At 38.4% G+C, this 15,259-nt stretch overlaps 1 protein-coding gene across 2 annotated transcripts in view; it reads right to left on the reverse strand.

The window, feature by feature from the left end:
- ror1 (receptor tyrosine kinase-like orphan receptor 1) overlaps positions 1-15,259 on the reverse strand; it is a 203,183-nt gene that overhangs the window by 63,714 nt on the left and 124,210 nt on the right. The window contains exon 2 of one of the 2 annotated variants that reach the window (XM_057841066.1): positions 6,733-6,795. The exons of the other annotated variant lie outside the window; for it this stretch is intronic. Within the exon in view, the coding sequence (XP_057697049.1) occupies positions 6,733-6,795 (63 nt within the window). The remainder of the gene's footprint in view (positions 1-6,732; positions 6,796-15,259) is intronic. 2 annotated transcript variants of the gene reach the window in all.

The following is a 15,259-nucleotide window of genomic DNA, read 5'->3' on the forward strand; positions in this document are numbered from 1 at the left end:
TTTAGGAGAGGCCGCTGTTAAAAAAAGGTTGATTTAGAGTGTAGTGAGTGACATTTTGCCTGCACTTAATATTCATTTTTAGCCTCGACATGTTCTTTTTTATTTACTGTCATTTTCTGCCACACATTGCCGGTCCCTGAATAAAAAAGCCCACATTACACCGGTCCATGGTGCAAAAAGGTTGGGGACCACTCATCTAGAATCTAGCTGATGCAATACCTAATAAAGGCTATGTTCACACTACAGGTCAATTCTGATTGTTTCAACTATATGTAATGCATTTACCTACTAGGTAATCCAACATACAACCAGTACCAAAACAGAAGAAATCTAGCAGAACCATGCTAGATTTGTTGCGGTTTGATACTGCTCTTAGATTTCTTAGCAGGGATTTGATTTGTTTACATATGGCGGAAAACACAGACAAGACTGAAAAAGCAGTTTCTGCTCTTGCACTCCTTTTTAAAAGAAACTGCTGTATTTTAAGCCAAAAGAGCTGTTGTGTTTGATAGAAAAATATGTCTATATGCTGCCATAGCAGATTCATGGCACATTAAGCCCCCAAAGTATTTTTAATTTGTCCCTTTTACCCTGAAAACCCCCGTTTACAGACGTCGCACTACCGCTTTTGTTTCAACCTAGCTATAAACAAGTAATATAGTATAGTATAGTATAGTATAGTATAGTATCGTATAGTGTAGTATAGTAGTATAAGTAATTGTATTTATTATTCGAAATGTCTGTCATTTTTAGCTTCGAATCATTAATTGATGTCTAATATTTAATTAAAAAAAAAAAAAAAACTCGCATATTTTAAACTTTTAAACAAATAACGTCACAATGAAAAAAATGGCGTCTGTAAAAAAGTCACGGATATCTACCTCATAACTATCGCTTAATTGTATTTATTTATTTTTGTTAATATCGCATTTTCTCTGATATGTTAGATGATAAATAATCGATCCAAGCAAAGAAAAATTGAAAAACAACATTTTCTTTTCCTTTTCAAAGGGTAAATATATGAAAAAGACCATCTCGACCACTCCTTGATGTTTGCAATTTCCGCATCATGCCCCTTGTTATATTTCCATGTTTCACCCATAAAATCCCCCAAAAATCCAGCTGTGGCCATTCACAGCTGTGTCTTGACACTCAGTGATACATGCTACATGGAGTTTTTGGATCTAAACAAGGTAAGTCCACGATAATATCTCGTTAAAGTCATGGCATCTGTAATTCTGCTCTCACCTCCAGATAGGGTTGTGCTGTTTAAAAATTTTTTTTTTTCAAAAATGCCCTCCTGTTCAAAAATTTTCTTCCCCCAGAAAATTGAGATTTCAAGCTTTCCAATGATTCATCACACATGCATATCGGACAATTCTGAAATTTGGCCAAATTGGGGGCCTTAGAGCGGAATGTCAAGTCACCTGAGTGTTTTCCGCTATATGCAATGTGAAAGTACAATTCAGATTTTTTTCAAATTGTTCTTTGTCAAATCATGTTTTGTTGTGATAAAATTTGAGGAAAAAAAACATCAATTTGCTTGAACCAATTGAAGCACTGTCATCTTTTCCCTCGTTAACAATCTTCACTAGTCAATTCTTAATTAACCTCAACCTGAACCCATTTATAGCTGATCTAACAAGTGACAATGAAACATTGGAAAGCCGAAGGACTGTTAAGTGCATTAAGAAGAGACATAAGCAAAGTGAAGAGGACAAGTGAAGAAAAATGTTCATCCAGTGTCCATGTAACAAAGCCACTCTGTATGCAATTGTCTTGTGGTGAGTGTTGTGGTATTTGGCACCATGATCACCATGAAATCTAAACCGTTCTTGCACATTTCCCCTTTCATGTGGTGGCCGACTAAATGGTGTCCTGTCATCAACCCGGACTTTCTTGCAGAGGTTTTGTGCAATCACATACTCATATGCAGCAGCACATATGTAAACATAAGCACACCCCATAGTGCCAAAACGCACACAAGCTATTCATATTTCAAACTGATACGTTGCACGACACTTTCTTGCTTGACCAGAAACATTGCCTTCTATATATGAACCATCACGAGAGAAGAGTGCTTTGCAGGCCGCCCTCAGCGAGGGGCCAATCTCAGAAACCCGAGCGTCTGTACAGCTAACTAAACACACACCATGGAGTCGGCTCTGTAGCGCTGCCAGCGATGGCTAAAGGTGAATTTCATTATAGTTCGTTTGCTCCCCAACTGCGAGATGACAGGAAGAAATAAGGAAAAAGGAAAACAAGCCTGAAAATAAAACTATGTAAACTATCAACACCACTAATTACACCCCAGTATTGCTGAACCCAATAATGAGCCTCTTTCAGCATAACTTCCTGCTACTGATGCATACTGATAAAGTCACGCTACCTGAACGCTGTCTTCTTGTCCAATCTAAACCATTCCCCGCCCGAAGACAAAACAGGTGGCGCAATCACCATCCATCCATCAGATAAGGAACAGATGTTGGTTATGGGGCTGAACTCAAAACGACACACACAAATACACTTGCTTCACTACAAATGTGGAGATTTTGCGTTTTAGACTTTCATATTGCTATTGACAGAACCAACTGTAATTAGTTTCATGTTTTAAAATATCCCTCATGGTTCAGCCTTGTTACCGTGGTTTCTCAGTCATGTGTTGAAACTACAACGTTGCATCTTGCCTATGAGTTTAGCAAAAACTTTTTTCTCGTTGTACATAGCGTCTGTTCTGGGACAGATGTTGTGGTTCAGTTGGCCCCCACAAGAGTGTTATTAAACAAACCAGACCAAAACGAGAGAGCAAAAAAAGGTCAAATTCAATAATGCTGAGGGGCTTCCAATTCAGTGTATCTTCATGGGTGACAGGACGGATGTTGACTCTCTCAGCCCCCAAAGGACAACTCTGAGGGTAGACTTGCCAGATAAGTCTGGGCAACTCCGTTAAGAAAATGACTCAAAACCTGTTACATCATACTTCTTGCAGTGCTCCAAAAGAAAATTTTATATTACTCTTTTAGTCCTTTTCATTATTTAAATCAGTGCTTCTCAATTATTTTGTGTTACATCCCCCCAGGAAGATTTAAATGTTTCGCTCCCCAGCACAACTGTAAATAGTATCATTTTGTCTATGAAATTATTATAAGTACACCTCTGGCTAACATTGTGTCCTTTTTTTCTATTAAAGAAAAATAAAAGTAACATAGATCAATTTACAATAAAGTATAACAAACTGTAAAAATACACTCAAGGTACATTTTTTGACCATTTGATACTGAACAAAATTTAAAATCAACAAATAATAATAAATTCAAATTGATTAGAAACATTAACTCATGCGGACAATAGAATTAGACCGAAAAAGCGAAAAAAGGAATTGGACAAAAACGAAAGTGTCATTGGACAGAGGGACAGTTTTATCTTTGCTGCTCGCAGTATAAGCTGCTTTTCAATGGTGTGGGGTTATTTAGCACTGAGCATGCTAAACAGTGCTCCCTAGTTTACTGATTTAACACTGACAAAGCGAGACAGTTGTTGGCAATATTTGGCATGTTATTGAAAAATCATTATCAATGAGATTGGGGTCTAATGTCTTTCAGTGACTTCTTAATTGATTTGGCTTCCCGCTGTCCGCTGCAAACATTTTTAGACATAGTATACAGAGTTGTCTTTCCTCATCTCACACTGAATTAAAAGTCAAAGCCAAAAGCCAAACGGCCTGAAATCAGCGCATTCTCGGCGGCCGGGGGAGAACTGCAGGTGAAGGCGGTCGTTGTGAGGCTCCCACGCCGAACATGTCGCTTCTCGGGTGGACACGTGAGAACCGGAGAACAGAGTGGGTAGCTGCGTGAGCCTGGCCCGAAAACGATGCACAGCTCTTTATATCTCTTTGCTGTGTGCTCTTGTTCGGTTCAAAAATACTGCTCGCGCTCTGAAAATGAGATCGCCACTGCCACCCACTGAGTGGATGTGCAAGTACACTTTATTGTAGTACAGCAAAAAAGTATGTTCCCCGAGGTCACATGAGCCACCCCAGGCATCGTTCCACGCCCCCGAAGGGGTGGCGTGCCCCACTATTTGAGAAGTACTGATTCAAACCAACCAACATGTACTGAGTTGAAAATATATCCAGGTGGAACTTTGCAATGATGGGCAAGAGAAGCGTGGAAGCTGGGCTACAGATGCAACATATACTGTAGTACTATGGTGTGAAAAAAAATGTTTTGGATTTATATTTTACATTTTAGATTCAGATTCAGATTCAGAATATTTATTGTCATTGTTACAAAAAAAGCACAACGAAACTTGGTTTGGAGCATCCATCCAGCTCATACAGCTAAGTTGGTAAAGTGCAAAGTGCAAACCCATAAAATAAATACCCATCAGTACCAAGTGTAAACATTGACACAGTTTTGGACATATGTACAGCAAAGATTCAACAGCAGCATGAGGTCGTGTCAGTGCTAAAGTGCAGAGCAAAAATATACCAGTTGAAAACAGGCAAAAATCAGTGCAAAACCCAGATAAGTTAATCAAGTATAATCAAGTACAGCCTACTGGTTGTCAACCAATGGGTAAGTGTCAGGGAGGAGGAAATAGTGGATAGTGACATACTGCAACAATGCAAACCAGCTCAGAGTTATTGTTGTTGGTGGATGTGGATTATTGTCCGTAAGAGGGGGGCAGAGAGGGGAGAGGGGCAGAGTTCAGTAGCCTCACAGCCTGTGGGTACAGACTGTTGGACAGTCGTGATGTTCTGGCCTGTATGGACCTGTACCTTCTCCCTGAGGGCAGCAGGTGGAAAAGACTGTGAGCAGGATGGTGCTGGTCTCGCAGGATGTTGTGCACTCTTCTCAAACAGCGAGTGGAGTAGATGGTGCTGATCTCAGGGAGAGTCATTCCTATGATTCTCCTGGCAGCTTTCACCACGCGCTGGAGCGCCTGCACGTCTGCCTTAGTGCAGCTGGAAAACCACACTAAAAATCCGTATGTCAGAACACTGCTGATGGCACAGTTGTAAAAATTCACCATCAGTGGTCTGGGGATGTTAGTGCTCTTCAGCTTCCTCAGGTAATAGAGGCGTTGTTGTGCCTTGCCCACCGCTGTGGAGATGTGGTCCCCCCAGGACAGGTCCTCAGTCACTGTTACCCCCAGGAATTTGAAGCTTCTCACCTTCTCCACCACATCGTTGCCGATAGTAAGAGGCTGATGGATGATGTGACTCCCCTTACGGAAATCCACCACGATCTCCTTGGTTTTCTTTGTGTTTAGAGCCAAGTTGTTTTTGTGACACCATGACTCCAGATGTTGCACCTCTCTTCTGTAGTCCGTTTCATCGTCGTTGGAGATGAGTCCGAGCACTGTGGTGTCGTCGGCAAACTTGACGATGAGGTTGGATGCAGAGGAGGCGGAGCAGTCATGAGTGTACAGGGTGTAAAGCAGAGGGCTCAGAACACACCCTTTACACAGCGATATCGTCATAATCAGGGCTCCAAACTGCGACCAAATGGTCGGATTTTGAGACTAAAATTAGAGCCAGTACAACTATTTTTTTTAATCTACTCTCACATGTGCAACCAGTAACCAGAACATAGAACAGAAGTCTGATGTTAGCCTCAATTCTAAGCAGTATATTGGTTGATGTCAAAACTGATAGAGAATTAAATATGGATTTATCAGTTTTTTTTTGCATTTATTATGAAAGTATTTATCGTTTAAAGAGTGACAATTAGAGGAAAACTTACAGTGTGCACCCCGGAATCTTCTGCTTGTGCCCCTAAAATTTGCCCTGATTGTTATTATAATATAAAACAGTTTCAAGTGTATTTGACTAAATTGCGTCATCCTAGTTCCTATCCCACCCTGGGCCTGAGATTCGAGCGCATCAACACATTGTTTTTGGTTGGAATTTTTTTCCTTGGTGAGCAACAAGTGCTGACATACATGACATACATATGTGTGCCTCTGTGTCATCATCATTTACTTTTTGTTTATCTTAGGCTTTTATCATGAAAATCCCTATTTTATTTTTTATTAATGAGTTTTACTATTATCAACAGTATTGTTTTAAAAATATGCTACGCTAACAGCTATGATACAGAAGCTTAAAGATCACAGCCGATATGTGTTGAAAATATACACTACTATGTCATTTGCAGAAACTTTGCTACAGATCCAGTATTGGCTCTCATTACATCTCGCATGTGATTATAATGTTGAGGCCAATTGCTTGACATCTTACTTCCTTTATTTTACTTCATGCAGGATAAAAATGCCTGATTCGGTATGCTGTCCCAAGCAAAAACTTACTATACACTGTAGAACAGTAAATATTAAACTGTACTTGAAAATACCTGTGTAACTAAAGGCAAGATAATGTATGCATACATTTCAGGCTCTACTTTTAGCTTCATTATAAGACAAAAACACAAACTGGGTCAATGGAAATTAGGAAATGCACCTGTGGCTTTTACCACATGTTGAGTACATTAGTGTGTAATTTATTCCATCAGGTATTCGCTACAGTGGGTTGACTGAAGGAGTGTATTCATTTGTCAACACATTCCTAAAATGCAATTTCAGAAGATACACAAACTGTGTTTTGAATGCGTCTAATCTATGTGAGAGGCAATGTATTTGTATATGCATTTACTGTCGAGTTGTAACTGAAAACAGCACCATCTATTGTGGATGCTTTGCATAGAAGGTGTGTACATGTGTGTTCTTTACCATCACTAGACGTGTTCCAGGAGGGGGCTGCGACCACACTGGGGTCTTGGGCAAAGTCAGATCCTGGAATACAGTGTGAGTTTAGCATTAACATTATATTAAACAGAACATATTTTTATTAAACCACAAACAGTTTCATAAGGTGTGTGCAAAGGTACATACATTCCAGTCCATCTACATACATATATATACAGCACAGTGTCAGGTGCATTAGGAGAAAGCTGGACAGAGTTCTTGTGCTGAATATTCAAGCGTCAACTTGAATAAGTCAACACACTTCACCTTAGGGGTGTGACAAAATATCGAAATGGTGATATATCGTGATACTTTGTATCCCAAAAGGTTATCGATATGCTCCTGCCAAGAACCGAGATATCATTTTGAAAAGGTGTCAATGTTTAGAAAAAAAAAAAGGAACCAACAAGTTGCTACCAAAATCTTCCACCATAATAGTGTCTCAATTAACTCTAAGGCTGCATTGACGGTGCTCGACGCCCAATCCGTTTAGACAGGGAATGTTTGTTCATTCGAAACCTGAGCATTCAAAGTCATTCTGTCCGATTTTCAGGACATTTACAGGTCACTTGCTGTTCATTTTAGGGCATTTACAGGTCATTTTCCAGTTTGAGTCACTGCCTATTCATTTGGGTGATTCCCAGGTCACTTCCTGTTCAGTAACGCAAAATAAACAGGAAGTGACCTATGAAATACTCCAAAATCAACAGGAAGTAACTGAAAATCAACAGGTAAATGACCTTAAATGGCCCAAAATTACCTCATTGCCTGGCATTGGCTGTCACTGATGGCCATAGACGTTCAATCCGTTTGAAGTGGGAGGGATGGCAGCGGATGAACAAATGTTCATTCGCTGCCACCCTCCCAGTTCAAACGGACTGGACGTCTACTAGTGATAAACTCATTCCAATTCACAGCAGAAGCTTGTTTTTCTGTTTATTAGTTGTTTGTAGAATATCCTAGAATGATTTCCTGATCAATGTATCGATAATCGTTGTATCGTCATATCGTCAGATCATCGTTATTGTGAGCTTTGTATCGCAAATCGTATCGTGAGGTAACGAGAGGTTCCCACTCCTACTTCACCTCGCTGCATATTGTAAAAAACCTGTAGACTGGAGTCATGCTCCCGTTTTTAGTCGACTGGTTATCTACAGGGGTTGGACAAAAAAAATGGAAACACCTTAAAAAATTAACAAAAACTAATTTGACATGGTGTAGGTCCGCCTTTTGCAGCAATTACAGTCTCAATTCTCCGATGTATTGATTCATACAAATTGTGAACTGTTTCCAAAGGAATTTTAAGCCATTCTTCAGTTAGATACGATGGCGGTGGAAATCGATGTCTTAATTGAATCCTAAAACTGACCATAAATGCTCAATAATGTTGAGGTCTGGGGATTGTGCCGGCCATACGAGATGCTCAACTTCGTGAGAATGTTCCTTGTGCCTTTCTTTAAAATAAAATTATGTTCAATGATTATGATGCCAAAATGTTAGGTGTTTACATTATTTTGTCCAACCCCTGTATGTCCTCTGGGGCTGAATGCCATCTAATAATAATAATAATAATAATACATTTTATTTGTAGAGCGCTTTTACCAATGCTCAAAGACGCTTTACAATAGGAACAGAAACAGCAAACAACGTTGACAGAACAAAACAAGAAAATAATTATGAGTTAAAAGCTAGTTTAAAAAGGTGAGTTTTTAACAGTTTTTTGAATGTGGGAAGGTCTGAACATGAACGAATGGGTTTTGGGAGTGAGTTCCAAAGGGAGGGGGCGGCAGCGGAGAAGGCTCTGTCCCCCCTAGTTCGGTGTGTTCTTTGTTTGGGCGGTGCGAGGATGTTTCCATTAGAAGAGCGAAGGTGACGGGAAGGGGTGTGGGGACAGAGAAGGTCTGTGAGGTAGGGCGGGGCCAAGTTATTGAGTGCTTTGTAAGTGAGAAGGATGATTTTGAACTGAATTTTGTATGATCTATAGGTGACATCTCTTTAGTCTCTTCACTAAGGCCTTTAGCCACAAAAATGGTCCTATTACAGTATTTGTTTATTGCTTTTGATGATGTTTAATTATGTAAAGCACTTCAAAGTCTGATTGATTGATTAATAGATTGATTGCCAGCATATCACTTAAAAAGCAATGAGTGAACCAACACCTAAACAAATTTGGCAAAGGGAACAAAATGATCCAGCCAAATAGTTGTTTTTTAATAACAACAACAACAACAAAATTATACAACAATTTATACTGTATAAACAATGGAATAATATTTTTTGCCAGTAAAAAAGGCACGATCATTAAACCAGCAAAACGTCATATTTTGTTAAAATGTATTGCAATATATTAGATTGTCATATACAGTAACTTTAATAAAAATATTTTTAATGAGAAATGAAAACTTTGTATTCCACAGTCTAATGAAAAAAACGACATTCTGATGTACAGTAGATTCCATGAGTTTGCTGGATAATTAAAAGTGACAATAGAAATTTATTTGCTAGAATTAGAAGCAAGGGGGGAAAAGTCCCACTTAAAACGATCAGCGATAATGGAAAAAAGACAAGATTTCTCAAATTCAACTAGGCGACATCACACTGATCCAACTGTTCATCTAGTAAAAGTTTTAATACATGAGATAGATCCCATCAGTGAGCCATGTGACGCTAATGCTGCGTTATTACCATCTGACGACAGTGAAACCTTCTGCTTTTCATTACAGATACGGGTGACAGAAAATGGGTCACGTCAGGGGATTTCTGACAATCAGAAAGGAAAAAATCCCTGAAGGACCTTCAAGGAGGGCACATGAAAAAAAAAAAGAACAGTGATAAAAGCAGCACAGTGATCATTATATGGCGGAAAACACAGACAAGGCTGAAAAAGCAGTTTCTGCTCTTGCACCCTTCTTTAAAATAAGCTGCTGTATTTTAAGCCAAAACAACTGTTGTGTTTGATAGAACAATATGTCTACATGCTGCCATAGCAGTTTCATGGCACATGAAGCCACCAAACTATTTTTAATTTGTCTGTTTTACTCTGACGACCCCTGTTTACAGACACCGCACAACCGCTTTTGTTGCAACCCAACCATAAAAAGAAAGTACCGGTAAGTATATTTATTATTTGAAATGTCTATCATTTTTAGCTTTGAATCATTAATTGATGTCTAATATTTCGTTGAATAAAAAAACAACTTCATAAAATTATTCATTCGCATATTTTAAACAATTAAACAAATTACGTCAAAATGAAAAAAAATTGTGTCTGTAAATAGGTCACGAATATCTACCTCATAATTATCACTTACTTGTATTATCTTTTTTGTTACTGTCACATTTCCCCCGATATTTTAGATAATAAATAATCGATCTAAACAAAGAAAAAAATTAAAAAATATGTTTAAAAGGGGAAATATTTGAAAAAGACAATCTCGACCACTCTTTGATGTCTGCGGTTTCTGCATTGCGAAATTATATATTATAATTATTATATTATATATTATAATACCTTGTTTCACCAATAAAATCCCCCAAAAGTCTGGCTGGGGCCATTCAAAACTGTGTCTTGACACTTGGTGATACATGCTACACGGAGTTTTTGGATCGAAACAAGGTAAGTACACGATAATATCTCGTTAAAATCATGGTGTCTTTAATTATGCTGTCTCGTGCTATCACCTCGAGTTTGGGTTTAGGGGTTGAAAAAAATATTTCTTTTTAATGCGCTCCTGTTCAAAATTTGAAAACTGAGATTTTAAGCTTTCCAATGATGTATCACACATGCATATGGACATCTTTGAAACTTGGCCAGCTTGGGGGTCTTAGAGTGGAACTTTAAGTCACTTGAGTGTTTTCCACCATATACTGGTACTAAACATTACTACTACTACTAATACAACCACGTGCCCTGAAAAAAATGAATATATACAGTGTGTTCTTCAATCTCCATAAATATGAATAAATTAACCCTAAACTCCAGTCCTAATTAACCCTAAACTCCAATCCTGCAAGGTTTTAAAACACTTCTGAGGACTCCTTTTCTCAGCGATAGCCCCTTGCTAACGACAGTGGGGAGGTGTTTGTGAAATGGCTGTGTAAATGAGAAGCATTGAGACCAAAACCTTTAATTAGCAAGCTTGGCAGTAAGCTTACAAGATGTTTACTAGCAGCTTTATTCATTTTGCATTCTACATCGAGTAGGCCTTAATTATATTACATCCTTGAAATGAGTGTTCATATTTTGTTCAAAACACACATTCAGACACAAAATGTAACATTCCTATGAATGTGTGATGGGTCAAAGAGGTATTACTTCAGCAATACCTGACCTGTGTCAGAGTTTGGTGCGTATTGCAGGCAGTAAGTCGAATTCGTTCCTAGTTAGGGTTGGACTCCGCCAAGGCTGCCCTTTGTCACCGATTCTGTTAATAACTTTAATGGACAGAATTTCTAGGTGCAGCTGATGCGTTGAGGGGGTCCGGTTTTGTGGCCTCAGCATTACATCTCTGCTTTTTGCAGATGATGTGGTGCTGTTGGCTTCATCAAGCTGTGACCTTCAACTCTCACTGGAGCGGCTCGCAGCCAAGTGTGAAGCGGTCGGAATGAAGATCAGCACCTCCAAATCCGAGACCATGGTCCTCAGTCGGAAAAGGATGGCGTGCACTCTCCAGGTCGGGTATGAGATCCTGCCCTACTCTCAATGTGAAACATTGAAACTGTTCAGACCAACCGGGCACTTAGACTTCCATTCTCCGTGTCAAACAGCTGAATAGGACAGGTTTAAAAATAAATAAATAAATAAATAAACCGATACCTGAGAATGAGATTATATAATTATCTAAAATATTGGTACTCTGAAATAAATACTAGTACTCTTAAAGCTTTTATTGTTGTCTTGGTTCTATGTTGGCCCACCAAACAACAGTGTATTATTGTGATTCTCTTGCCCCAAGGTGGGTCTAACTTTCCTTTTGTATTTCGGTTTGATAGGATTAAGAAGCTTGGGGGCTTTGTAGTGAACAAAGGACAGAGGAGAGGCTGCGTTGCAGTTGACTAGCTTCACTAACACAACTTGCTGAGAAGGGAAAGAGGCCAGGAAGCGAATGGACCAGCGGATGGGAAAGGTATCTTGTCCTCCAACAAAATATGTTTTTGCTTTTCTTTATCCTTTTACTACTTAATCTCCCTCTATTTGGGTCACATCTGTTAGTTCTCTTTCAGAATATCTGGAATGAATTGGAAGGTAATTTTAAGATTAGCTTTCTGATGTTACGCAGTAATGGAGGGAAGCAGTTGTATTCAGCCAATTTCTTAATGAAGGTCTTGAAAACAGAAACCTTCAATGTGCCTATTCAGTTTAGATCAGATCATGGTCGTATGGTTTTGCTTTTTAAATTGAATCATAGGTCTAAAATATGGTATGATTAAACCAGAGGGACAGGATTAGGTTAGGTATATTTTAAATGTGAAATAGCTAACCAGGTTAAACATGGTGTCACAGGGGAAAAACAGATGGCTAATTAGACGAAAAAGGACATGAGAAACATCTGATCGTGGTTCAAAGGATGCTTGAATTTGTATCTACAGTATATCTTTATCACAGTGACAACAAAGTTGCATTGTTCAGGACTAACTACAGAATGTATTACCAGTATGATCTAATGAAGTAATTGTGTTATTTACCGATTATCTAAATCCTTCAAGAAGCCTAAGTGAGTGGGAAATAATTTTGAGAGAGCCACGATTTCAAGTTAACTATCACAGCATGATTGCATCAGTTACCCCAATGCAGATAAAGCTACAAATTTAATTTCTTAAATTGTTTTAATCTAGTCATTCTGATTTGAGTTCAACTACTTGTAACTGTCTGTTTAGTACATGTGTGTGTGTATGTGCATGTGTGTTTGTTCCCAGACTCTATTGGAGTGCATTGAGGCATGAAAAGAGGCAAGGTTTGGGGACCGGCTGTTGACCTGTGGACACAACGGACCAAAGAACACAGGGCCTTTAGCCAGTGGAGTGATTTGTGTGTAACCTTATAAGTGCAGAGAAATGAATGGTAAAAAGAAACGTAAGTGCTGAGAGCAGAGGAAAATGTGATCACAGAGAAGGACAAGCCAAGGCTCTTTGGAATCACAACAATAAAGAGAAGGAGGAAGACAGGCGCATTTGCTCAAAGATCTACTGTACATGGTTAACATTACATGGTTCATTGTTTTTTTTTTTTTTTAACATAGGTATATAGTCAATCTTTTTTTTTTTAAACATAAATTTTACTTTTGTACAAATGGACGCAAAATCTGTTTGGATTGATTTCTAAGCATGATGTTTTTATTTGTGTTAATCCCTTTAAGTGCAACATGTTTAAACATGATTAGGCATGTGCTGGTTACCGGTTTCAAGGTTTACCGTGGTATGAAAACGTCACGGTTTCAAAACCACTAAAATTTTCCGTCATTCCATAGTACGGTATTTGCTATTTTACATGTCTCAAGAATGCAGCCAGAACTGTCTTGCAGCGCTCTCCCCTCTCTCTCCCGTTGTTGCTCTGTGTGTCAGTGACGCTATTCTGCTAGACAGCCGGCGAACCAAAAAAGAAACACTCCAAACAAAAGGCGTACTTTTCTTGAATTTATGGAGGTCTCAAATCATGGTAACTGAAATACACAAAATGAATACATTTAAAACGTTGTACAATAGTATTTTACACGTGTGAGTAGCTTCATTAGCACAAAACACAACAGAATGTGAGGAAGTCATCATATCCATGAACACCATTGAAAAGTTTGCCAAAAACAAAACACACATTTTCCTCTCAAATTCAAACTAACTAAAAACGAATGTTAGCCTAGTCTTAGCTGGGAGAGCAACTTCGTCGAGGTTATAAATCTCACGGCCACTAAGAACCAAGCTTGACTGAGGGAAAAAATGGATAGCGTCAAAGATCGCTATTTGAGACAGATGATCTTGCCCTAAGCACAAATGCACTTTCGCTGGACAAGAAGGGGTCTCACTCCCAGTGTTTTTTAGATGAAACCTTTACACAACAATATTTACATTTTAACTAACCTGTCCATTTTTAACTTATAAACTGATGAATTCTGTCTTTTTAACACAAAGGCATGACATGTAGACTAGAGTTGACACAGTGGCTGAAAATGGCGAAACTTCACTTGAGCTTTTGCCCCCTCCCAAAAAAAAAAGAAAAAAAAAGTTGTACAGTAAATATTTTTTAATTTCATTTAGAAGTGTTTTTACTTTTTTACAGCAATTAATTGTGTTCTTGCTCTAATCTTGAGCAACCTGAGCTGTGGCTATAAGTTCTATAAGTCTATAAGTTCTATTTATTTTAATTTTATTTAAAAATTGTTTTTGTTTATTTATTTTAACATTATATTCATGTTCCCAATTTGCAAATATTTTCTGAAAAATAAAAAAATCCCGGGAAAAAGTTTTATTTTTTTTAAAAACCCATACCTCTCAAAATAACACATTTTGGAGCTATAATTGCAATACCGTGATACCGTGAAACCGCGGTATTTTTTGTTCACGGTTATCGTACTGTCAAAATCTCATACTGGCACATGGCTACTCATGATTTAGAAGGTGAACCAATTCTAATGCTTGTTTTGTTAAAGCTTATTTCAGCCATTTCAAGTGTATTCAGAGTTTAGCACACTGTGAAAAATATAAAAGAGGTGTGTTCAATTGGTTGCTAGTGTACTAAACGAAATGAAAATAATCACTAGGGGGAAAAAAACAATTTAGAAGTGGCCGGGTGGGTAGAGAAGTTAGTGCATGATCACGAAGATTTAACTCAGAAAGGGTAAATTTACAGTGTATCACCAAAGTGAGTACACCCCTCGGATTTCTGCAGATATTTAAGTATATCTTTTCATGGGACAACACTGACAAAATGACACTTTGACACAATGAAAACTAGTCTGTGTGCAGCTTATATAATAGAGTTAATCTATTTTCCCCTCAAAATAACTCAAAATATAGCCAATAATATCTAAACCCCTGGCAACAAAAGTCAGTATACTCCTTTGAAAAAACGTACATCCCTAAATGTTCAAATTGAGTACTGCTTGTCATTTTCCCTCCAAAATGTGATGTGACTTGTTACAGGAGTGCTGTCAGCATTGCTGCAGAGATTGAAGAGGTGGGGGTGGGGGGGCAGCCTGTTAGTGCTCAGACCATACGCCGCACTCTAAATCAAGTTGGTGTGCAAGGCTGTCACCTCAGGAGGAAGCCTATTCTGAAGACGGTACACAAGAAAGCCCGCAAACAGTTTGCTGAAGACATGTCAACAAAGCACATGGATTACTGAAACCATGTCCTATGGTCTGATGGGACGGGCGTCATAGTGTATATGATAACTACATTTGTGTCCTTCCATTTATATAAAATGTGCATTGTCACAGACCAAGTTTGATATTTAGAATGATATTGGAATTTATCAGTGAGTCTCATCTGTTTTTTTCCTCATTTAATAATTTATGTGATA

The sequence above is a fragment of the Corythoichthys intestinalis genome, chromosome 7 (genome assembly GCF_030265065.1).
Source record: "Corythoichthys intestinalis isolate RoL2023-P3 chromosome 7, ASM3026506v1, whole genome shotgun sequence".
Taxonomy (NCBI): domain Eukaryota; kingdom Metazoa; phylum Chordata; class Actinopteri; order Syngnathiformes; family Syngnathidae; genus Corythoichthys; species Corythoichthys intestinalis.